Genomic DNA, 27363 nt, shown 5'->3' on the forward strand with positions numbered 1-27363 from the left:
GTGAACAAGAGACAAGAGGAAACAGTAAACAAGAGACAAGGAGAGAAGGAAAGAAAGGGAGGGAAGGGAGGAGGAGGGGGAAAGAGAGAGAAAGGCAAAGAGAAAGAAAGAAATAGAGAGAAACAGACACACACCTTGATGATGTCCTCAAGGCCCATCCTATACACACCAAAATGTAGGGTTTGGGATTCTTATTTATTTATTGTACCTATTATTTAGATGTTTCTTCAGAATTTTCCTACTCTGGAAGTTTATGAGCAACAAGGTTTATCCAAGGGAAGTAGACAACATCTTGTATATATAAAAGAAAGAATTACTTTGTGCCCTTATAATAGGGAGAAGAGGGAAGGATACAGATTTTAAAATTGAAGAGATATCCCCAAATGCTAGAGTAAACTCATGACTTATCAACTAAATCAGTGATGGGCAAACTTTTTAAAGAGGGGGCCCAAGGAAAGGAAATGCTCAATTGTCAGTATGTTTCTAAGGCAACTCTTTCGAAGTTTCATTGTATTGTATCCTACTCTTTGTATTTGTCAGATTAGGAATAATGTTGCAGGACCAGATAGAACATCTCAGGGCACCTGATCTGGCCCACAGGCTGTAGTTTGCCCATCACTGAACTAAACTTTTCTTCAGTTGGTCAGATGACAATGAATTACGTACTCAAAATTTAGTTTAAATGTTGCCTTCACAATCTTGGTAACAGAATAACTATTTGCATATTTAAAATGAAGAATAAATTTGATTTCTAGCATCTCTGTGGCAAAATAGTATTTTTTGCATCATAATCTCTCTTTCAGTGATAAGAATGTTAGACAACTTATCAGGCTCCCACAATTGGGTCCCATGATTTCTTAGACATCTTATAAATTCCCAGAACTTCTCATTTTCAGTTTCAGAAGCTAAAATGTATGAGTGACTAAAACCATTTGGACATTTAACACTTTTGAAACAATTATAGCTAATAACAGCTAGCATTTAAATAGCATTTTAAGTTTTGCAAAGCTCTTTGTATTTTTATCCCTTTTATCCTCACTACCTTGGGAGGTAGGAGCTACTACTATGCTCATTTTATAGATAAGGCAGGCCTTAGATAAGAAGTACCTTGCCCAGAGTCACAAAGATTGTAAGCATCTAAGATAGAATTCAAACTCAACTCTTTATGACTCTGGGTCCAACTCTCTATCCTCTATACTTCCTAGCTGTAATTCAATTCTTCCCTCTTTTTGATAACATAATCAAAAGTTGATTGAAATAACTTGTCATCTGCTCATTCCATTTTTCATGTTTTTTTATATTTTTCAGATTACATCAATACAATTTTAATAATAATTTTTTGAAATCTTGCAAACCATGTTCTCACTCTCCCTTCCATCCATCCAGCCCTCCTCACCAAGATGACAAATAATATTAATATTAATAGGTCGTACATGTGTCATCATGCAATACATATTTCCATGTTCATCATGTTGTCAAAGAAGACACATATCACACTAGAGAAAATTCATGGTAGAAATAAAGAATGGTAAAATTCAACCTGAATTCAGACTCCCATCAATTCCTCCTCTGACAGTGGATAGCCTTCTCATCATGAGTCTCTTAGAGTTGTGCTAAATCTTTACATTGTTAATAATAGTTCATTCAATCACAGTTAATTATTGTATATTATTGCTGTTAGTGTGTACAGCATTCTCATTCGGCTCACTAACTTTGTATCACTTCATATAAGTCTTTTAGTACTTCTGGTGATCATCTCGTTCCTCATTTCTTATGGTACGACAGTATTCCATCTGAAACATATACCACAATTTGTTCAGCCATTCCCCAATTCATGGCCATCCCTTCAGTTTCCAGCTTATTGCCATCATGAAAAGATGCTATGAATGTTTTTGTACATGTAGGTCCTTTTCTCCTATCTTTGATCTCTTTGGGTCACAGACCTTGTAGTGGTATTGCTAGACAGAAGGTCATGCACAGTTTTATGACCCTTTGGGCATGGTTCCAAAATGCTCTCCAGAACAGTTATATGAATACACAGTTCCACCCTCAGTGTATTAGTGTCCCAATTTTCCCACATCCCTTCCAATATTTATCATTTTCCTTTTTTTGTTATATTCCAATCTGATAAGTGTCAGCTGGTACCACAGAATTATTTAAATTTACATTTCTCTAATTAATAGTGATTTGGAAAATTTTTTCACATGACCAAAAATGGTTTTATTTTTTTCATCTGAGAGTGTCTGTTCATATCCTTTGACCACTTGTCGATTGGGAAATGCTTTGTATTCTTCTAAATTTAACTCAGTTCTCTATATATTTGAGAAATGAGGCCTTTGTCAGAGACAATTGTCCTAAAAAAAATTTCCCGTTTCTCACTTGTTCATTTTTTAAATGATCTCACTTTTCAAATATTATCTTTAATGTCTAATATATTACAAACCCCCTGATCTCTTCTTTATAAATAATTGATTTATAAACCTGAAAATGGCTGGTCTAATTGTTCCAACTAAGAATGAATGGCAATGAGGTGATTTCAGGAATACCAGCTTACATTTATATAGTTCTTCACCTACAAAATTCTTCATGTTTTATCTTGCTTTATTCTCACAAGAAAGTAGAATACAAGTCTCATTACCATTTTATTCAGATGATTGAGACTTAAGGCAAATAGTTGATTTTTTCTGTGCCACAAAGCTAATAAAAGGAGACAGCTAGGATTTAAACTCACATCTTTTAACTCCAGTTCTTTCCACTATTCTAAACTACATCTCAAAATCCCCAGGATTTTATCCTGAACTATAAGAACACTGAGGGGACAAGAAGAACAGAATAAAGAGGAGGATGAGATAAAAGATTAGTCTATATCCTAAAACTTAAAAAATAGGAAATAGCAACTTAAATAATAGGAAATGATGAGAAAATACCACATGGTACTACTACTAACAATAATAATAATAAACTACTCACATAGCACTTTAAATTTTTTTTAATATTTCTTTTGAAAAATGCTACACCTTTCACATGTCAAGTCTTTACCATCTGTCCTGCTATAGAACCTTTAAGTTTCCTGGGCCTTTCCATTACAGCTTCTGCTAAACCCTACTCTACATGTTTTCTCAGTAATTAAAACGTGACATTTTTCAGAGAAGGTAGTGTCTCATTTTGCTATTTCCTATTTGTATTCCCAGGGCTTAGCACAGTGTTTGATACATGGTGGATGCTAAATAAATGATTCTCCATTTATTAACTCATTTATTATGCTCCTTTTACCAGTGAGGAAACTAGTTCAGAAAACAAAGTAATTTGCCGAGGGTACAGATATTAAATGTTGTGGAATTTAAAGTCAGTTCTTCTCAAATCCATATTGAACACTCTCCACTCTACCTATGCTGCTGCTTCTCCACCACATTAACGTTCATTCAAAAATTCAATGCATGTCTTGCATAAAAACACTAAAAAAGAGAGATGAATCATAATTAATAAAGTGATGTTGTTCTGGATGATAGCTTAAATCATATTCATTACAACCTACCATCCTAGAAAATTATTAGTTTTTCTAATCAAGAGTAAATAAACAGATCACATCTCATATCCACACAGAAAACTTTTCTCAGTTTGTATCAAGTTATGGAGAAACAATTTTTAAAAAGCAAAGAGAAGGAGAAAGAAGTGGAACTGAAATTATGAAGAGGCTAGCATAATATCAGGCTCAACTGCATATTGTTTGATGGGTTCTAATTACCTACAGATATTACCTTGCATATCAAAGTAAACTCTACAGACAAAATAAATCTTAAAGATGGTTTGAAAAAGACATGTGTTATGGTTGGTAATAGTTTTGACAGAGAACTTGAGAAAGTCCTTATGATCACTTAAAAAGAGATGAAGTACCACCTCATATTCATCAGATAGGCTAAAATGACAAAAAAGGAAAAGGATGAATGCTATCAGAGGTGTGAGAAAATAGATGCATTCAAGCTCTTTTGGTACAGCTGTGAACTAGTTTAACTGTTTTGTAAAGCAATTTAGAAATATGTCCAAAAAAACTATTAAATTGTGCATAGTGATGCCACTATGAGATTTCTAACCCCTAAAAGATCAAAGAAAGAGATGAACAAAAATGTACAAAATAATTATAACAGTTCTTTTTTTGGTGGCAAAGAATGGAAAACCAAGGAAATACACAAGTAAGAAATGACTGAAAAGTAATAATGTATGAATGTAATGGAGTATTATTGGACCAAAAGAAATGATGAAAAATATTATTTCAGAAAAACCTAGGAAGAAATATAAACTGATGCAAACTGAAATGAGGAAAACCAGGAAAACAATTTACATAGCAACAGTAATATTTTAAAGATAATCAACTTTGATCAATACAATTTTGACCAGAATTCCAAATGAATCATGACAAAAGATGCTATTCACCTCAGAAAAGTGACAGAATCAAAGTGTAGACTAAGGCAAATTGTTTCTTTTTTTCTTGCTTTTCTTGTGGGGAACATGGTTAAGGTGGAAATTTGCTTTGCTTGACTAAATATATTTGTAATAAGTTTTGCTTTTCTTGCCTACTCAATTGTGGCTGGCAAGGAGAAAAGGGAGAGAGAGAATTTGAAACTAAAATAAAATAAAGTCGAGGAGAAAGGAATCAAAATAAATCAAACAGACTATTCATACATATACGACACCATGGATGTTTGGTTATGCTTGTGAATTTATAGCCTTAATATAGAACAATAAAGTTGGAAAGATAGATTTTCATCCTTTGACATATACCTTTCTTTTGCTAGACCCACTGAATTGTCAACATACTGAACAGGCCTTTAGTGACCTGGTTTAACACAATAAATACAGGAGTAGATTAAATACCTGGACAACATGATTCAAGAAGTAATATATTAAAAAAAAGAAGTAATATATCACCCCCAGAAAAAGATATCCTTGATTTTTGTGACTAGTAAACCAAGGGCCAATACTACCCAATCATTTTATCTCTGAGGACTGTTTAGGATCCTTTCCTACATCTCAAGCCTGAGAGGCAGCCAGTGGTAGTATTTTTTTTAAAGCTCTTGCCTTCCATCTTAGTATCAATACTGTGAATTGATTCTAAGGCAGAAAAGCAGTAAGGGCTAGGCAATGGGAGTTAAGAGATTTGCCCATGGTCACACAGCTAAGTGTCTATGGCTAGATTTGAACCCAGAATCTTCCATCTCAAGAACTGGGTCTCAATTCACTGAGTCACCTAGCTCCCCCCAGCCAGCAGTAGTATTTTTTAAGAAGCTAGATTTGGAGTCATAGACCTAGATTTGAGTCCTCCCTTTTTACTTACTAACTGCATGACCTTGAATAAATCACTAAAATTCTATGGGTCTCTGGTAAAGTGGGGTGTGGGGTCTATGAACTTAGAGGATCTCCAAGGCCCAGTAGCTCTCTTTGATTAGGTTATTCCTGTTGACTCCCTAGGAGCATAGGGCCGCAACCATCTCATGCCAACAGACTCTGTTCTGGGCAACTTCCCCCAACTGGGGCCATGTCATTCCGACGGTCTTTGTTTCATTTTCGGCAGATCTTCGCCAAGGTCTGTTTTGGCCTTCCGACTTTCCTCCTCCCTGGTGGGTTCCAGCTCAGTGCTTGTCTGGCAACGAACTGGCTTCCCAAAGGCTTTTGCCAGCCCTCGTCATGGACTCTGTTGGAGAGCAATCTTCCAGACTAGGCGATCGTTGGTTTTGTTGGTTTAATGAGGTTGCAGTTTCTATAGCAAGTGAGATTTTTTTACGGGGTGAGGTTGCTAGCCTCGCGCCCAACCCTCCTCCTTTTTCAGCCGGGCTTGGGACTGTCCTTGGCAGGATCCCTGTATTATTCAGTCATGTCTGACTCCTCATGATTCTGGAGTTTTCTTGGCAGAGATACTGGAGTGGTTTGCCTTTTCCTTCTCCAATTCATTTTACAGATGAGGAAACTGAGGCAAACAGGATTAAGTGATTTGCCCAGGGTCACACAGCTAGTATCTGAAACAAGATTTGAACTCAAATCTTCCTGACTCAATTGTGCTACCTAGCTGCTCTCTTATAATCCTAAAAGATAGGAATTATGATAAGCTAGATAATCTCTCTATAATGAATTATGTTGTAAAGACACTGAGAGGAAACTTGGTGCCATGAGCCAGATTAATGGGATGATAGATTCAGAGCTGGGTTGAATGTTAAAGTGGTTAACCTCCTCTTTTTATATATGATGAGAGTGAAGCCCAGGAAAGTTAAGTGACTTGCCAGTAACATAGCCAGGACTGACACTCAGGTTCTGTCTCCAAATCAACTTAGCTTTTCTATGGCTTCTTGCTGACTCCTTGATTAATGATCTTGCTTATAAAAAATGGGTTCAAATTCTACTTTTGACATATAGTGGCTGGGTGACCCTAGTCAAGTGACAACTTCTAAATGTCTCTGGCCACCTACGTGGCAGAAAAGCTGTAGCCCTACGCTGATAGAGAGTTTCTTCATCTGGAGTTCTATAGACCAATGAAATCATAGGTCTGGTCAAAAACAAAATGGCAACAATACAGAAAACTGGGTAAAGGGCTGGAGTTAGAGTCAAGAAGACTAGTTCCATATCTGATCCCCACCAACTGTACAAAACTGGTAAAATTACCACTTAATGTGCTTCAAGCAATTCCCTAAAGCATAATGCAGTGAAAAAAGAGCTGAGTTTAGAGTGAAAAGTCTGAGTCCGAATCAGAAGCATAGCTTCAAATCCTATTTTTGCCACTCTCTCCCTATATGATCTTGGACTTAATCTCTCTAGGCCTCAATTTCCTCATCTACAAAATGAGAGGGTTGGACTAAATGACCTCCAAATTCCCTTTCAGATCTGAATCTATAATCTTATAATCTCACAGCATTTATCTCCACTCCTACGGATGGAGTCCTTCCCACTGACAAAATCACTACTGTTTTGATTATTGTCAAAATTAGTATAAAGTCAAGCTGTCAGTGTTGTCTCTTCAGAGAAATGATTTCATGCTTTGAATGTTTGGAGTAATTTAAACATCAATTTTACTAAGGATTTTCATTTGTAAACCTATCTCTAATTATCTATCCCATAATGTTCACTTCCATTTTACAATAACGCACACAAACACACAAAGATATAGGAACTTCAGATTCTAATCATAGGTTATTAAAACTAAAGATTTTAGAGATCAGTCAACCCTATCATTTTACAAAGAAACAGAAGACCAAGAAACACTGGAAATGCAGTTAGTTAATATATATTCAGCTTATGAAAGTATAGTATAAGATTAATTATTCAATTTAGAATTAAGGCAGGGTTAGTTTAAAATGAATTGTGATAGAAATATCACTGGAGGGGGCAACTGGGTAGCTCAGTGGATTGAGAGCCAGGCCTAGAGACAGGAGGTCCTAGGTTCAAATCCAGACTCAGACACTTCCCAGCTGTGTGACCCTGGGCAAGTCACTTGAACCCCATTGCCTACTCTTACCACTCTTCTGCCTTGGAGCCAATGCACAGTATTGACTCCAAGACGGAAAGTAAGGGCTTAAAAAAAAAAAGAAAGAAAAAAGAAATATCACTGGATTTCCTTTAACCATTTTCTATTTTAAACTTGAAGAAATATGTTTCTTTTGTTTCTCTGAATGTGCATTTGGCAAAGGAGTTAGACAAGCTGGTTAATGTGAGAGGTTTTTAGCCTCTTCCTACAGAGCCAGGATACTCTGATTAGGAGGATGTGGAGGCTTCGAGAATGAAAAGATCAAGGTGATTGAAGTATGAGCTTCAATTTTCATCCTCTAATAAGCTAGAGGCTAGAGAGAAAAATAGCTATACTTGTCATCAGGGGGCAAAAGCTAGCTGAATTTTCATTTGTTCACTGTCATTTTTATAAGGTTTCATTGTTTTAGATTCTAAATATAAGATTTATGTGTCTCCCCAGGAGTCTCAGACAGGTGTAGGATTTTTGTTTTGTTTTCAATAAACTAACAAAGAGGTAAAAAGACCCTGTGGACTGTGGCTTACAAAATCAGTAGAAATGAAATCCAGGACCATTAAGAATCAAGAGAAATTACCTTGTAGGAAGATAGCCCTGTGTGGTGATATATAAAAATAGGAATCTAATGAATCTCTGGCACAAAATTATGCTTCTCTATTAAACCTGCTAAATCTGAACAAATGGCATAATTGTTTCTTCCATCTTTTAAGATTCTTGAATCTATCTATTTTAAAGTGACTTTAAAAGTTTAAAAGTAATTCTCATGGATGAATGTGGTAGACAGACTGCTAAACTAGGAATCAGTTAGACTTAAGTTCATATCCTGCCTCTGAAACTGAGCTAGCTGTATAATATAAAGCAAGTCATAACTTATCTGAGACTGTTTCCTTCACTTTTTGTAAAAAGGAGTTAAAACTAGTTGGCTCCTAAGATCCTTTTTCCATCTCTGAATCTTTGTATTTATGACCATTTTAGGCTGATGTGAAATATGAGAAACACTTTTGGTAGGTTTTGATTTTGTCTACTCCAAAGTAGAAGGCACATCTCAAAAAGTTTCTAAGAAAAAAAAATTGATGTATCTGTGTGTGCATGCATGTATGCATACATAACTATTTCCCTTTTAAGGTGGGACTAACCTCATTGAGTTCCTAGACATTTGTCTTGCCTGCCATTGAGAACAATTTGTTTGTATCCTCTTCCACAAAAACAGTTATTATATGCTGACAATCATCATCCTTAAATATCCTTTGTCATAGTTCTTCTTAACATGGAGATTTTTTGAAGTTGATTCATAAAGGTAGAAAAATCTAAAATATTTCATTTCCTCAATTTTTAATACTACTTGAATTTTTGTATATAAATTGAATCATTCATATTTACCATAACTGTGTCACCATATCATCTTTGGAAGAAAACTGTCTTGTTCTAAGACAAAAGATCATTTTTGAAAGATGTCTTTGCCAAGAACTGGAAACAAAAGGGCTGCATTAATTAAGGAATGATTAAACAACAGCATATTTTAATGAATGAAATACTATTCTATACTATTTAAGATGTAGTACACAATAATGCTTTAAGAAATAATGAAATATATGGTTTCAAAGAAATCTGGGAAGAGTTATATGAAATTGATTCAGATGGAAGTGAACAAAACAGGAGTGAGGGGAAGTTATGCAATAACAATTGTCAAGACCAACAACTTTGAAAGACTTATGAATTCTGATCAACTACATGATTAACCAATTCTATGGCCTTTGCAGGAATATGTATTGCTTAACTATGAATATCTATTTGTTTTTCAATGAATGTTGAGAGAAAGAAAATAGATTATTAATAGAAAAGTAAAAATTATTTCATTTAATTTAAATAAAATTTAATTTGAAAAATGGCTTTGACTGTAAAACTGACTAGGAATTAAGTTTTTCTATATATCAAAATAATCAATCAATAATTATTTTAAGGAAATTAAAAATACTTATACTTTTTGTAATGCCTACTATGTGTCAGGCTCTCTGTAAATGCCTTATACAAATGTATTCTCATTTGATCCAGACAATAATACTGGGAGGTAGGTGCTATTATTATCCCCATTTTACTGATGAGGAAACTGAGGCAAATTAAGGTCAAGTAACCTGCCCACAATCACCCGGTTATTATCTCAGGCCCAATATGAACTCAGGGCTTCCTGAATCTAGTCCCAGCACTCTGTTCATTATGCCATCAGTTGGCTGTTTTAAGCACTACCTCTCTTCCAGGAACTACAGTAAGTATAAAGTACACAAAGGTTCAGGTTCTTTTTTAGTCATAGTTCCCACTCAAACGAGTTTTCATTCTGCTATTAGAAACCATGTCTACTACACATGTCAGTAGATACAAAATTATAGTGGTTATTGTCCTTCATACCTGAAAAGGGCCAAAGTGACATCACAGTGTTGGGGCAAATGTACAGTGGCTCCAACAATGGCTGATTAGAGCAATATAAGCTAGGAAGCTACCACAGCTTGGGTAGTTTATATGAACATTTGGAAGGGAGATGTCTCTAAATTTGTGCATCTCATATTTCTTTTGAGCTATTATAATTCTGTTTTGTTCATAGAGTACTGAACAAATAAAGCCCCGTGCCCATTTCCAGAAGCCTACAGAATTTTAGCAATTTACTCAAGGTCATGCCCTGGATACAGCCCTGGATTTGATATCAGGAAAACTCTTCATGAGTTAAAATTCCAGTCTCGGACACTTACAAAACTGTGTGACCCTGGGCAAATAGCTTCACCCCATTTGCCTCAGTTTCTCACCTATAAAAATGATATAGAGAAGGAAATGGCAAACCATACAAAATTATGGGTCTCTCCCCATTTCAGTTCACTCAAATGGTAGAAAATGTTTGTTAAGCATCTATTCTCTGGTGAGCAATAAAATAGGTAGTATATGAGAAAGCAAAAGAAATAGAAAATCTTCAAGGAAGTTAGTATCTCATTCAGTTGAAATAGAATTAATTATTTTTTGTCATATACCTCTGAGTTATCTGCAACTCTTTACCAGAATTTTAGTTTTTAACTATCCCTTTCCCTGTGCACACATACTGCTTCCTCTTGGCCTGACGACTATAAATGTAGAATTGCTAGGAGTATTTTTACTAATTTCCCTTCCTAATTATCATTTAGCCTTGAGTCTTTAAGAATATAAATAGCAAAAGAACTCGCTACTTTAGAAAATTTGGGTAGACCATCAGTGCACATTATTAAAAAATCTGAATTAAGAATATAGTAGTTCTCAATCAAAACTTGGTTGATTTTTTAAAAGAAATTAGATTTAATTCAAGTTCTTTTTGAAATAATATCATTCCTACTCTCCTTCCTGCTTTAATTCTACTTTCTTGGCCTTAACCTGACTGCTAGAATTGTGACATTTTCTGTAAGCTTGCTCTTCTAGGTAGATGTAATTATGCCAGTCAGACTTCAGCAAAGAGCAAGTTCAATAGGCAAATGGCAAGTTTCCAGAAGTCTATTGCTAAGGTAAACGGTTGGCATCATCTCTGACTGTGTGAGCAGGTTTTGCTGCCTTGAACATTTGAAAATAACTTCTCTGTGACAAAACCCACTATGGCATATACCACTAAAGTATGAGAAGGAAAAGTGATGACTATGGGGAACTTGCTCAATCTTAGACAGGAAAACCTTTGGATGATTTCCCGTGTATGTGACCGTTCTCAAAATTAACTCATTTTAAAAAGACAGTTTCAGCCCAGGGAAAAGAGCATTGTCCTGGAGCAAAACTTTCTATCCTATGGACATTCAGTAATTATTATCTGATCATAAAGAGTCAGAAGATATGGTCTAGATCAGTGATGGGCAAACTATGGCCCACGGGGCCAGATGGGCCCCCTGAAATGTTCTATCTGGCCACCCGACATTATCCCTAATCTGACGAATATAGTGAGTAGGATACAATACAATGAAACTTCGAAAGAGTTGCCTTAGAAACAGACTGACAGATGAGCCATTCCTTTCCTTTGGCCCCCTCTTTAAAAAGTTTGCCCATCACTGGTCTAGATCAAACTATTATTCAGGGTGATTTCAGAAATACTTAACTTATATGTATCAAAAAAGGAGAGATACTCGACACCTACCCATCTATTATCACTATTTTGAAAGTATTCAAGATAATCACAGACAATCTAAATAGTTTCCCAAAACTTTTCTGCTCAAGAAATTTTTCAGAAACTATCCCTATTTCTCTAACTTTTCATTTTTTACAACCTATCCTCAAACTTATCTTTCCAGACTTATTATACATTATTCTTCTTTCTGTGCTCTAGGTCCAGCCAATCTGGCCTTTAGTTGATGTTCACAGATGACATTACATGTCCTGTCTCCAAGTCTCTTTTTCTAAATCTCTCTCATGCCTACCTGGAAGTTATCCCCCTCCCCTCCCTTCATCTCTATCTCATAGATTCCTTTAGTTCTATAAATATCTACTCAGGTTTCATCTTCTTCATGAAGCTGTCACTAATCATTCCAGTAACTAGTGATTCCTCTTCAAATTTCCGTATAGTTAGTGTATCTTATGTGAATGAATGAATAAATGAATGAATGTGTTGTCCCTACCAGTAGAATGTAAGCTATTTAGTAGGGATTATTTAACTTTATCTTTTATCCCTGATGCCTAGCACAATGACAGATATGTAGTAGGCATTTAATAAATGCCTATCAATTTGTCTATCAAAGTGATGGCGAACCTTTTAGAGACCAAGTGACCAAATTTCAACCCTCATGCCACATGTGAGCTGCCCCCTTACCCCAGACAAGGGAGGGAGGAAGATCTCCCATTGAGTTGCTAGACAGAGGGGTGGGTGAAGTGAAAAATATCCTCAGGGGCAGTGGAGAGGTGGAGGGGAGAGGCCCCTCTCCTGCACACGTGCCAGAGGTTCACCAACACAGGTTTATATAACATCTACTGTCTTGGTCCTTGTTGTACACAGTTTCTCAAGGTTTTGACCATTTTAAATTTGGAACTCATTGATACTTTCCCTTATACTTACCTCAATAGACATTTACTCTTGATATGTCTGTACATAAAGTAAATACAAAATCTCACTAGTTCAAACTTATTAGCAAAGTATTAGTGTAATTTCTACACTATAGTTGGTATCTGAAACTAATTTATTTTTAAAGAAATACAGTTTTATAACTTTCAATCACAGTTTGAATCAAACCAGACTAAGCACTGTCTAATTGAAGTCTTCCTCTAGTTAATATATTTTTAAATCCTATTTTAATTAAAATTAAATTTTTCTAAGTATACCTTTCTTAGGTGTTCAAGTATACCTTTTTAATAGCTTGTTTTCACATTATTGAAAAATTTTCTCCTGTGTTGAATGAATTTTGCTAGCTACTAGAACTATAAGAAAAGAAATGGTAATAGCTCCTAATCTTAAATAGTTTACATTTTATTGACGAGGGGAATACAACATTTACACAGACAATAATAATGTGAGAAGAGAGAGCTCACTACCAATTGGATTCTGCTTCATTACTTGTGTACCTAAAGCAGTTTTTCCCTTATTAAAATTTTTCCAACAATTTTAATAATAGCTAACATTTATGTAATAGCTGTCCAATTTGATCTTTAGAACACCGTTTGATTTAAGTGCTATTACTACATTAACTTTATAGATGAGGAAACTGAGAAATGAAAGTGACTTGCCCCAAAATGCATAGCTAGACTATATCTGAGTAGAATTCAAGCTCAGTTCTTCCTAAATAGAAATCCAGTGCTCTGGTCAGTGTGACTCCTACCTGCCCATTTAGTATAATTGTTGCACTATTAGTTAAACATGGAAAATTTCAATTAATTCTTCTTTGGACTCTCATACTTTTTAAAAATCCAAATTTACATAAGTATTGAAATTTTCTGTCCCTTGATGACCATCTATATCTTAGTGTAATGTTTCTATTCCTCTATATTTCAATCTGTCTTAAATTATTGGCAGGAAATAGGTCTATTTCTTTTTGTACAATATTAGATATAATTGCACTGTGTCACATCCAAGTGGGTTCTTAATAAATATATGTTGATTATTATCAAGACATTCATACCAACCTTTGTTGAAGCCTTGTCTCTGGAATTTCATGTACTAAAGCAACAGTGAGTATAGCCAGGGACATCTCCGTCCAAAGTTGCATTTATATTCTCAGCCATTCCAGCCCCAGTTTTCAGAGGATGTAGATAAGTGGCAGGAAGTCTGAAAAAATAAATATGGAGTAAGTAGCTAGATGTTATGGTGAATATCACAATAAAGGTTTGTGAAGAATATAATTCCCAAGGACACATTCCCTCAGGTTACTTGTAACTCTGGGAAAGCTCAAGTCTAAGATGCCATATGAAAGACAGAAGTAAAAGCCCAACACAACCAGGCAGTGTGGAGTTTGGCACTTACTAGCTCTGTGAACTAGAACAAAAGAAGTCATTTCTTTCTGCCTCAGTGTCCTCATAGATAGAAAAGCAGAAACAATACTTTCAATGATTTAATTGATAATAAGGAGTTAATACTCTAAAATGCTATGTTCCTATTAAAATGCCTACATGCCTTAGTGATCTCACCTCTGTTCTTCTCTTTCCCTGTACTACCCATCCTCTAAGTCATGCTACTAATCAGTACAGTTGTCACCTGCATTGGTGGTTCCTAAAAATCCTGTATGATAACAGCTGTACCTTGTTGTAGAACACCAATGAGATTCATGTGACTATAGTGTGAGAGTCACATGGTCAACATTTGTGTAGCTCAGACATGAATTTTGTAATAAGGAACTTCTGGGACAAGATGGAAGGACAGGAAGAAGAGGATAAGATGGTCATGGGTTATGGGGATCATTAGACCCTGATAAGTCAGAGATATGGTAGATCTTCCCAAAACTACACTATAAATCCTTAAGAAACAGAAAGAATCCAAATTGTTTTAATGATTACTGCTTTCTAATACAGTTTGACATCTGCTATGGCTAAGTCACCTTCATATTTTTTTTCATTAATACTCTTGATATTCTTGGCCTTTTGTTCTTCTAGACAAGTTTTATTTTTTCTAGCTCTACGAAATAAATGTTGGGTAGTTTGGTTGGTATAGCAACCTCCAGATTTCTTTATGAATTCTCTACCTATTCAGTCACAGGAACTTATTTGTTACCTAAACTGAAATTATTTCATGGTGATTTTTGTAAGAATTTAGCATTCATACTAGATTACAAAATGACCAACAGTCTCATGAAATTATATTTCTTGTAGCATTTAGGTGTCTGATGAAATCAGTTCTGCCATATCCTGTCTTTACATAAACAGGAACTTCTGAAGCATCATTCCATTTAGCCATAACTTCTTTCTTCCAGCTTCATTTAAACAGAAATTATCAAGATTAGTCCGTTATGCTCCTCCACTCTCCCTTTGCAGTATTGTCTCTCACTGAGCACCATCAGCTAAAGAGTCAAACCTAAATTGGTAAACAACCAAAGAGAAAAAGGTTGAGGTTCTGACGACTGTTGCCTTCTGAAAGCATCCCCAATTCTAGCTACACAGCAAATCAAAAATGCTTCTAAGCATATGGTCAGGGAATTATATCCAGTTGTAGAATGTCTGCACATGTTCATCTCTCTCAGGCACTTCTATTATATCATCACAACTCTCTCAGAAGCAGGCTCTTCATCATTTCTTTTATGAAAAGATACTATCAGAAGTCCTTTTCACTTTATTCCAGTCTCCATTAAAGAGAAGAGAAATAAAACATAATAATGAGTCTAGGCTTTAGAGTATAGTAAGAGCTACTTTGGACTGGTTGTTGAGAGACCCGTGTTCTTGTCTTACCCACATACTCTTATGTAATTTAGAGTGGAAAAAAACATCCCAGACTATTCTCCAACAGTGTAACTGTGTCTAAACTTTGGACCCATGTGTCCCCTTGATAGACAAAAGAGACTCCTCAAAAAGCATATACATAGAACACTCTCCTACATTGCTAGCTTATATAGTGGGTACTTAATAAATACCATTGATTGATTGCCTTTCCATAAGTGTTGACATAACAACTAAGTACACTGGCATAGAGGACAAATATCTGGGAACAAGTAAAGGAATGAAAAACAATTATTAAATACCTACTATGTACATAGCACTTTAAGTTCTGTGAACACAAATAGAAAAGTGAGATAGTCCCTGCTCTCAAGAAGCACATTCTGAGGGAGTCCTCTTTTAACAATCTCTAGAATTGCAAGCTCTGAGATTTAAAATTAATATACGATAACTTCAAGTATTATATTTAATAGGATCTATTAATAATAACTAAAGTAAAAAGCTAGAGTAAAAAGGCTGCTAACCAAGCCAAAGTTGTGGAAAAAGAGAGAGCAAGAGGCAGAGTTTCAGCCAATTATATATAAACAACATAAGCATGCAACATGGGGATGAAGGGAAAAGGATGCTGGATAATAAAAAAGAATTCTGGTAGATGGAGTCCAAAGATTTTTGATCAATACAAAGCACTAGAAGTAGAGACACTTTGGAAATTAACTCCCAACATGTGTATTCCAGTAAGATTTCCTGCCAGCCGTTGAAGATCCAAAGCTTATCTTTCTCAACCACCTCTCTTAATGTCCTACAATCATCTCAAAAAGTTGCTTTTCCGTTCATACAGAACACAGTAGTTCAGTACAGCATTTTCTCAACCAACCAGGAGTCATATACACAGGAAAACCATACTCACCTATCTTGGTAGAGATATAACATTCATAAAAACATTGATAAACTGAAGAATAGTCAGATGAAGGCAATCAAGTTGACAAAAGGATTCATAAATATGCCAAAGGAAAATCAGTTGAATAAATAAGGCATATTCAGTCCATTGAAGATGAGAGGTTGTCAAATATTTAGAGTTTTCATATAGTAGCAGAATTAGACATATATTACTTGTTTGCTTAGCCTAGGAGGTTTGAACTAGGTAAAAATTAAGGAAGACAGATATTTTTCAATATAAAAAGTAACTTCCTAAAAACTCAATCTTTATAGAAAAGAAATGCTCTGTCATGATAGGAAGTGCTTATTCTCCAAATCCTCCTGCCAGTGCTTTCAGGCAAAGGCTGGTTGATTATTTGTGAGGGATACTTTAGGGGGGTGACCAAATGACTTCTGCAAGCCCATTCCACCCCCCCCAAAAAAGTTCTTCAATTCTAGATAAACAGAGCTGCAAAGGTTGATAGAAGAGAGTCAATTTTGTCACTGTTCAGTTTTCTGTCATATCTGACTTTCCATGACCCTGTCTGGGGTTTTCTTAGGAAAGATACTGGAATGGTTGCCATTTCCTGCTCCAGCTCATTTAGCAGATGATGATTAAGTCTTTATTTTACTGAATTTCTTAGCAAAATGAACTGCTTTTCTTTTGCTTAATAATGGCACATCATTAGCACTGTACTTATGACATGAGTAAGCTCATTTCAGTGGGGCTCAAAAACTAATTTAAGCAAAGAAAAGAGTGTTTTTTCTGAGGTAAGTGGGAAAAATTGAGAGAAAGAAGGGTAAAAGAATCAAAGTTATCAGTATATGAATGAATGTGTTTATGAAAGAGACAATCCGAGGTTGAATTAACTGTGCATAAACTATGAAAGTTTAAATAGATGGGGAATGTGAGAATAAACAAACTTGTCCATCCGTTGTTTCTCCTGGAAGAGGTAAAAATCAAATGATTTCCTGTGCCAACCACCAGGTGGCGCCATGAGTCCAGGGCAGTATGAAACTATTAGCTATTCATTATGTACACAATTTAGAAATCAGATGCTCATTAATCCAAAAGTCTAAATTTTCAGAAATTCAGAGAATCGTGAATCAACTTGTAAATGTGTCAAATGTCTCAGCTTCTGAAAATAAAGCCTAATATCTAAACTATTTTAACTCGGAATTTTTTTTATCCCATCCATGCTTGACTGGCCCCAAAGCAGAACAGCATGAAACAAAAGAATTAATGCTCAATTTTTAAGCAATTGACCTGGATTCACATCCCTACTCTGCTGATTACTACCTAAATGTCAACTTTGAACAAATCATTTAACCTGTCTAGGCCTCAGTTTATTCTTTGGTAGTCAGTCAGCAAACATTCATTAAGTGCCATCTATCTGCTGTGAAATGTGGTGGTAGGTGCGAGGGATTCAAAGAAAAACAAAAATATCCTTGTCCTCAAATGGGGAAAACAATATACAAACAACTATGTATGTGCAAAATATATACAGCCTAAATTGGAGGTCATCTCAGAGGGAAGACAATAGCATTAAGATGGGGTGGGGGCAAGAGTAGAGGTGGGGGAAAAGAACAGGCAGGAGAAAGGTATCTTGCAGAAGGCAGGGTGGTAGCTCAGACCTGAACAAAGCCAGAGAAGCTTAGAGGTGGACATGAGGAGAGAATATTCTGGGTATGGAAGGTGGCCAGTGAAAATGCATGGAATGCTGTGTGACCTTAGTCATGTCATTTAACCCCAAATACCTAGCTCTTACCACTCTTCTGCCTTGGAACCCATAATTAGTATCAATACAAAACGGGGTGGGTGGAGAGAGGAAGGGAGGAAGAAAGGAAGGAAGGAAGGAAGGAAGGAAGGAAGGAAGGAAGGAAGGAAGGAAGGAAGGGAGGGAGGGAGGGAGGGAGGGAGGAAGAAAATGTATGGACATGGAGTCAGGAGACATTACTTTGTGTGAAAAACAGCAAGGAACACTGGATCACACAGAGTGTGGAAGAGAATAAAATAGTGACTAAAATTACTTAAGAGTGGAAGGGAAAGGTTATGAAGGACTATAAAAGTTGCACAGAGAATTTTATATTTGATCCTGGAGGTAACAGGGAGGCAGTGGAGTTTATCAAATGTAGGGTGGCAAATACGGATATCTCATCTGAGATGTCCAACAAGCGGTGGGAGATATGAAACTGGAGGTCAGAAGAGAGGTTAAATGGTACAGGGAGTGATACAAAGATTAATTAATCTTTGTCCCCATGGAATTTACAATATATTATGATATTATACCATATTTATAGATTAACACATTATAGTGTCAGTGGAGTAACAAGTCATCTAAATCATAAGATCATAGAATTAGAGCTAAAGAGGACTTTAGAAGCAATGAAGTACAATTCTCTCATTTTACAGAATTGAGGCTGAGAGATGCTAAGTGACTTGCCAAAGTCGTGCAGCTAATGTTTGAGGCAGGATCTGAACTCAAGTCTTTCTAACTCCAAACCCAGTGTTCAAAAATCATGATGCCACTTAGCTGACCAAAGATCTCAAGATGGAAGGTACTTTGGTGGTCATCTAATCTAACCCTCTCATTTTACAGATTAAGAAACTGAGGTCCAGAAAAGTTAATTGACTTACCCCAGATCAGATATGTAGTAAGTGGCAAAGTCTGAATTTGATTGATTGACAAAAGGGAAACAAAACAGCATCTGCCTTCAAGGAGCTTATATTCTAAGAGGAAAAACGACATGGGTACAATTGGGTTGGCGATATCTATGTCACAAAACTTTGTGTTGGGGACACAAAATAAAAATTAAAAAAAAAAAAAACTCTAGTCCCTACCCTTAAGTAGCATACACTCTAATACACATGAAGACAGGAGAAGCAGAATAGGGATTCTCCAGTCAAACCTGTTTGATCACTTGAAGGGCCTGACTATGAATACGTATACAAAAAAGCTTCACATTATTAAGTTGACTAATTTACTTTGCCTTTATTTAACACTATGGTATTCATCAGAGCACAGTATGATAAATGCACTACCTAAAATTAAACTTCTTCCAAATGAAAAATAAAAACATTTTGGGATTGGACAGATTTAATTTGTATCATGTGGTGTTTGTTTAGTTTATTTTTTTCTTTTAAACTAATCTAAATAGCAGGATGATTAGCAATGAGAATACCTGTTTAGGATGACAATTTTATATCTTCTATTGTGTTTAATCAAGGCACACAATGAAAGCCTGAGGGGTTTAAATCTGTGCCTGATGCTATGTAATCTGTCTGATTCACTTTGCTACTGACTAATCTTTCTCATATACAAAAATACAACTAGCCCATTAGTTAAGTGCAAGTCCCAAGTAAAGAATAAATAACAAATGAGGTTTCTCTACCAACACCTCAGCATGGTGTTTAAGGCCTGCCAAAAGCACTGTATAATCTTCTGGATGGCTTAATCGTTCCCTATTGCACATTTCAAAAGAGAAGAGTGGTTATTAATCCTGGTGTTCTCACAAAATTTTCACAGTAGATCTTCATTGAATAAATAGTGCTGTTTCGGTTACTAAGCATTCAGGTTTTATGTAACACAACTGCTAGAAGGTTCAACAAATATCTATGTGTTAGCCAAGAGAAAAAATTTATTTGGTAAAGGAAGCCATATTTTGGACTATATTAAACTTCAGATTTAATTACTAGTTTGGAAATTTAAAAAGGAAAATAATAATGTGCCCCTTGAATCCATGGTGTTTCCTCTGTGTATATGGTATATTTTGCTTTTCTTTTTATTCCCTAAAATAAATCAACATTTCTTGTTTCAATTTTTTTTTTCATAAATGAATGGAAGGGAATGACTCTCTTTACATAAAAGCAAAGCATGTTCTTTTGGTCATGTTTGGTCACAGACATACTATCCATTTTTACAGGAGTGAGTATTGTATTGACAACAGTTCATTTCCTAGGTCATTGCTGGAAAGCACTACCAGTAGCTATTTAGGATTAGAGCCTTCAGTGTTAGAGTAGCAAAGTGACTAACATATGCCGCTTTTATTTTATCTCTCCAACATTTTATCTCTCCAACATCTTACAGAATGGTACAGTTTGTTCTGGCCAATGTGTACTTCCTTGATGATACAACATCTGTTTCTAGGACAGTGCTTTGTATGTTGGCTCTAAATAAATTCTTGTCAGATCGGATTGGATTGGAGGACAGAGAGACCAAAGCTACAAATAATACAAACATTATTCCTAATTGACTGTGGAAGATGTTTTCACATGCTCTGATGCCCTGAGGATTCACAACTTTTTTCAACTCAGTTAATGAGATTTCACTCTACAATGCCCCTATCCTATCCAGGCCCTGGTTCAAGGTTTTTGTTTTGTTTTAAGTTTCATTAGAACCTCGACAAGTCTCTTAACATTTCCAGTTTTGTTTCTGTGTCTGTAAATGGTGGTAAACTAAATGACTTCTGAACTCCTTTCTAGCTTTAAATTTACAATTCCATTACCTTGTTTGTTTGGGGATTTTTTCTATTATTTCTGATTCAGATCCACCCTATAAGAGACAAATATTCCCTGGCTAAGTACTTTCTGATCTCTTTCTTTCTCATTATTGTGGTAACTATTTTGGACCATTTCTGCTTCACTAGGAAATGATGACAGAGTCAATGACTTTACTTTTGTCCATTTCCCATTTTTCAAAGTTAATAACTGGAATTTCAGAAGCTAGAAGGGAACTACCATTATCACATACACAGTCTTCTTATCTTTAACACCTCTTCCTCTTAAGTAGTTTTAAATTTTATTTTTATTATATTTTTCCCAATTACATGTAAATTCAATTGGTAATAATTATTTTCTGACAGTTTGTGGTCCATGTTCTCTCCATCCTTCTCCCTGGCCTTCTCGAGATAGCAGACAATATGATATAGTTGTCTTCTTATTTAGTATGACTTAAACCTGTGCTTTAATCAGTCAGTAATATGACTAAATACAAACAACTGATCTTGAAATTACTCCTTGTGTAACTAGTTGTTTCTGGTCTATTAAGATAGTTTCCCTTTTTATTCATCTACTGTTCATTGTCCCATATCCAGCACCTTTTCATTTTCTTCTTAAAGAAAGTACTGATAGCACATACGAATGAGATTTCTAAGTAACCTAAATACCTTTGCCTCTGATTTCTTTTCCTCAAATGATATTTCTTTACATAATTTTCCTAGTATTCTCTCATGCCCACGTTCATCTTGAAGTCACTTTATATCATGATTATAGGCCAGCTTAGTTTGAGAATATTGTCAAGTTCTTTGGAGAATTCCGTATTAAAACTTTCTGCACATATGAGACCCTCAAAGGGCAATGGAAATAACAGTTTTTCTTGGAAGACACACATTTATGTTCTACACATTTGCAGGATATCACACAGTTGAGCCATCAGTAGAATGGTTACAAGTCTAAGGATCCATTTTTTGGGTAGCCTAAGCAGCTAGGTAGCTCATTGGATAGAGTTCTAGGCCCAGTAAGGAGTTCAAATCTGACCTCAGACCCTTTCTACTTGTGTGGCCCTAGACAAGTCATTTAACCCCGTTTGCCTCAGTTTTCTTATCTTTAAAATGACCTGAAAAGTAAATGGCAAACCATTCCAATATCTTTGCCAAGAAAATGCCAAATAGGGTCACAAAGAGTCGGACATGACTGAAAATGACTGAACAACAAGGCAAATATAACAAAACTATAGTCATTCCTAGAGTTGCAGCATACTCTTGGAGTTAGCATGACCTTGCCTTCTAATACATTCTACCTATATAAAAAAAGTGCCAATCGCTTAATTTCTAAATGCCTCGAGGCAACTATATAAGTCTAAGATACCAAAAAGTGTCTGATCTGTATTGATGGAGAAGGTTTCCTCCCTGCTCTGAAAATTCCTCATCTGTTGAAATCACAGGTACAGGACAAAAACCCTCAGTAATAAGTACTGAAGTATTAGCAGCAGATACCATTTTTCCCTACTTCAAGAGAATAGACATATTAATAAGGAAAAAGACATACACAAATCACTATTATAAAAGTTATGAGAATAGAATAGCATGATAGATGTGAGAAGGAAAAGATCACTTCAATTTGAGAAAATCAGAGAAGGTTACAAGAAGATGCCTGAGGGTAAAACCCAAAAGGATTTCAACAGCTAGGGAAATTTGTTCCAGGTATGGAAGACAGCAAGCACAAAAGTATAGCAATGGAAAAGGGCATGGCAAGAACAGAGAATGACAAGGAGGATGTGTTAGTTGGTAAGCAGACTGTTTGAAGGGAATGAAAGTGATAGGACTGAAAAAGCACATTTTCAGAAAATCTAATAATTGTATTTATTCTTGGAACCTACTGCCACATGTTCCACCATTTTGCTATTGTCACTGTATTAATGAAAGGAGACCACATAGGAGTGTAGACAGTATTACATATTTATTTCTTTCATGGCTTGCCACAAGCAAAAAATTCATCATTTGTTAGCCAGCCTTCTGATGAGACTATCAGTGCCTAGGTAGGCTAGTAGCAGTCTGTCACTGGGACTATATTCAAAGCCTTTCCAATTTAGCAGGACATACCTGTCTTCCATTGTGTTTCATTGGCATTGACTAACAAATCAATAACCTGTTCCCCATGATGAGTTGTCAAGGTAGGACACTGGTGGATATGTATTTCCTTCTGACAATAAAACAATCATCTTTTTTACTTCCTTTCTATCAAAGAGGGCTTGGGCAAAAGTAACTTGGGGGAGGAAAAAGGGAAGAAGAAAGAAGAGGATCAGAATCCCTCTGAAAATTCTCTTTGTGTGACATCCTTTATTTTGAACAATATGAAGACTAAAGGGAAACATTCCATATGGCCAACATCCCCTTTCTCTGAGTATTGAGCCCATTTTATAACTTCTTGCACCCTTCCTTATTAAACAAATAAATGGATTCATTTCCCACTATGAAATTGTTCTTTTCATTTGGCTCTTCCAAATACAAAATATGGTATGTGTGTATGGGAGGAGGTGGGTGGAAAGAATCTGCTTAATTGAAGGCTTTGGTTAAATAAATTTAATTAATTGAGATTTAATTCTAAATGAAAACTAAAATTTGTGATCTAGATCTAGATTTGGTCCATGGCAGGCTCTCCTTTTTTTGGCTTTTTTTACTCATGAATCAGATTCCATTTCTGTCTGTAAAAATTGAACATGTTTACCCAACAGAATTGCAATTAGTCCCCCAAACATGAGAATCTATCTCATGTGAATGATAACATTTGTTATTTATGTTTTTCCATTTAAGAGAAGTTGCCTTTTTATTCTCTCACGAAATTTTACTAGAATTAATTTGAAGCAAATCTGTTGCGTTTTTATTAGGTTAAACTTGAAGATGTGTGTGGGTTCTCCATATGTATTTCAAAGTAACATTTAAATTGAGGTTGATTCAGTAGGATAGTGTGATTACTTTAGAAAGTTAAAGATCAGCTTCCTACTCCATTTACTACTTGTATGACTTTGGGGGTGTGGTAAGGGATAGAACTGAACTTTCCTGTTCCTTATTTTCCTCATCTGTAGAGTGGGAGGGTTTAACTAGATGACCACTTAATTCAGTAGTGTGCTGGTAATGTTTAACAATAGACTCTCTGAAAGAAGAATTTACAACAAACTTTTAAGTTTAAACTACATTATTAACATTTTCTCCATTACTTTCTGAAGTAATAAGTTCCCTTCCAAATCTAAATACATGATTTTACTGAGAAATAGTTTACCTTAGTGGATAAAGGGCATGTGCTGGGGTGAAGAAGACTTAAAGATTCAAATTTTCTCTGACAGACTGGTTGTGTACTCACAGACAAGTCCCTTGCCTTCTTTTTTTTTAAACCCTAACATTCTGTAAAAAATAAAATTAATATAAAAAGGATAACTTTAAAAATGTCATGGGTTTTAAGGATTTATTAGTAGCCATTAGAAAATGAAGCCAAGCCAAAAAACTGGAAAACAAGAGAATGCCCTTCAATTGGGGAATGGCTGAACAAATTGTGGTATCTGTTGGTGATAGAATACTATTTTGCTCAAAGGAATAATGAACTGGAGGAATTCCACGTGAAATGGAATGACCTCCAGGAAATGATGCAGAGTGAAAGGAACAGAACCAGGAGAACATTGTACACAAAGACTGATACACTGTGGCACAAAAGAATGTAATGGACTTCTCTACTAGCAAGGATGCAGTGATCCAGGACAACTCTGAGGGACTTATGAGAAAGAATGCCATTCACATTCAGAGGAAGAACCATGGGACTAGAAAGAGAGAAGAAAAACAACTGCCTGATCACATGGGCCAATGGGGATATGATTGGGGATATTGACTCTAAACAATCACCCTAGTGCAAATATTGATAATATGAAACTAGGTCTTGATCAATGGCACATGTAAAACCCAGTGGAATTGTGCATTGGCTATGGGAGGGGGTGGGAGGAGAGGAGGGATAGATCATGAATCCTATAACCATGGAAAAATGTTCAAAATTAATTAATAAAATAAAGATCTTTTTTAAAAAAAAAATAAAGCCACATGCCACATTAGCCTAGTCAGTTTAAAAAGTTCACTGTTCCTACTTTTCCCCTTGGTGGATCAGAAGCAAAGAGGAAGTACAAGTCCAGCCCCTCAATTTTATCCTCCTGTCTAGGTCATTGCACAATGACAGGAATTCAGTGGGCTCATGGGAAATGTAGTTCAGAGACCCCAAAATTTCCAGTAACACACTTCCGTCTTAGAATCAGTACTGTGTATTGGTTCCAAGGCAGAAGAGTGCTAAGGGCGAGGCAATGGGGGTTAAGTGACTTGCCCAGAATCACACAGCTAGGAAATGTCTGAGGCCAGATTTGAACCTAGGACCTCCCATCTCTGGGCCTGGCTCTCAATCTACTGAGCCACCCAGCTCCCCCCCAAGTCCCTTGCCTTCTAAGAACCCCAATCAACTCTAAGACTAGATTTGAGCACCCCAAAAGCTAAGTGAGGTTCTCTGTATGCTGAAGTCACACATCTGAACAACAACAACAACAAAAAGATCTTATTATCCATTTAACAGATGACTTTTACAAATACAATAACATTTTACAGATTATGTTTCTTTCTTTTCTGTCCTCAGGTTCTATCCTTAGGAGCAGATGTCTTGCCAGAATATAAACTACAGACACCTCGGATCAACAAGTTTACTATATTGCACTACAGCCCTTTCAAAGCTGTTTGGGACTGGCTTATCCTGTTGCTGGTCATCTATACTGCTATATTCACCCCTTACTCTGCAGCCTTTCTCCTGAATGACAGAGAAGAACAGAAGAGAAGAGAGTGTGGCTATTCTTGCAGCCCCCTCAATGTGGTAGATTTGATTGTGGATATTATGTTTATCATAGATATTCTGATAAACTTTCGAACAACCTATGTAAACCAGAATGAAGAAGTGGTAAGTGATCCAGCCAAAATTGCAATTCACTACTTCAAAGGCTGGTTCCTGATTGATATGGTCGCAGCAATACCTTTTGACTTGCTGATTTTTGGATCTGGCTCTGATGAGGTAAGAAGTATTTTATAATCTTGCTTTCTAAACAATTGTACTTCTGGGAGGAGGAAGGGAAAGGGGGAGGGATACAAGAAGAATCATGTAACCATGGAGAAAAAAAATTAAAAGCAAAATAAATAAAAAAATAAAAACAAAAAGAGATGACAACTAAATGATATACTATTAGAATAATGTCTTAATTTATTTTTTTAAGCTTTGGGGGTTTTAGTTTTGTTTTACCAATTTTACTTCACAGAAGTTTCTATGTCACCTGTAAAATATAAAGTGGGACCATTTTTATCAGATAGTGTGAAAAATAAGCATAATTCCTGTTTTTTTATAGAAGCCTCTGATGGTTTTTAAATCTAGAATAACGAAATTTCCTTATTTTCTGCCTAAGCAATTCAACTTCCAAATCTACATCAATATGTTTGAATGCAAAAAAAGAAGCAGGCACCTTTGTTCCTTCCTTTCTATCATAGAGAGCTTGGGCAAAGGGAACTTGGGGGAGGATAAAGGAGGGAAGAAAGAAGAGAAACAGAACTAAACCCCTCTGAAATTTCTCCTTGTGTGACATCCTTTCTTTTGAACAATATGGAGGCTAAAGGCAAGCACTTTGTGTGGCCCCCAACCTCCCCCTTCTCTGACCCAGTGAAGAGTCCTGCTGTGCATAGAAATGTTTACAGAGAATAAATAGGTGAGCCCCATGCAGCCCTGGTAGAATACTCATCTTTGTTGCTGGCTTTGTCAGTACAGGAAGCTAATAGCCTAAGAGCTGGTAACCTTCCCATTTCTAAAATGAGTTAATGCTCGGAAAACTACGAATTTGTAAGCCAAATTTATCTATCATCACAGTACAGTTTGGGCTAATTATGGTTTTAGAAGGTGCTGATAGAGACAAAAAGGAAGGCCTCCTTGGACAGAAAAGTTACTAGCCTGGAAAAAAAAATCCTGATCTTTTCCCATTCATGGTTCCCTAGTTATTGTGGTCCAACTGAAAAGAAATGAGTCTCTAGAGGGAAAAAAAGCTGTCTTCACCAATCCTATAAATTTAGCAAACCTAATGGCACACCCACACTGGCGATTCTATAGAAACACCACTTACTTGAGGTTAAGTAAAGAAAAGAGGAAAAAAACATGCTGCATATACTGAATTTTAAAAAGTAGCATAGAGTGTTAGGTAGAAGGTTGGCCTCCAGGGACAACTAAGTGACTCATTGGATTGAGAGCCAGGCCTAAAGATGGGAGACTCTGGGTTCAAATCTGGCCTGAGGCACTTCCTAATTGAGTGATCCTGGACAAGTCACTTAACCTCCACTGCCTAGCCTTTACTGCTCTTCTGCCTTGGAACCAATATACAATATTGACTCAAAGATGGAAGGTAAAAGTTGATTGTTTGTTTTAAAGAAAAGAAGGCTGACTTGCAAGCCAGGACAACCTGGACTCAAGTCCTGCTTCTGGCATGTCTTAGCTATATAACTGTGGGCTAGTCATTTAATCTCTCAGTGCCCTAGTCAACTCAAAATTGTAT

At 36.0% G+C, this 27363-nt stretch overlaps 1 protein-coding gene across 1 annotated transcript in view; it reads left to right on the plus strand.

Moving 5' to 3' along the window:
- Positions 1-27363, plus strand: part of KCNH7 (potassium voltage-gated channel subfamily H member 7) — a 606664-nt gene that overhangs the window by 474573 nt on the left and 104728 nt on the right. Inside the window, exon 7 of the mRNA XM_044666562.1 lies at positions 25422-25847. Coding sequence (XP_044522497.1) covers positions 25422-25847 — 426 coding nt within the window. The remainder of the gene's footprint in view (positions 1-25421; positions 25848-27363) is intronic.

This window comes from Gracilinanus agilis, chromosome 3 (genome assembly GCF_016433145.1).
Source record: "Gracilinanus agilis isolate LMUSP501 chromosome 3, AgileGrace, whole genome shotgun sequence".
In the NCBI taxonomy this organism is placed as follows: domain Eukaryota; kingdom Metazoa; phylum Chordata; class Mammalia; order Didelphimorphia; family Didelphidae; genus Gracilinanus; species Gracilinanus agilis.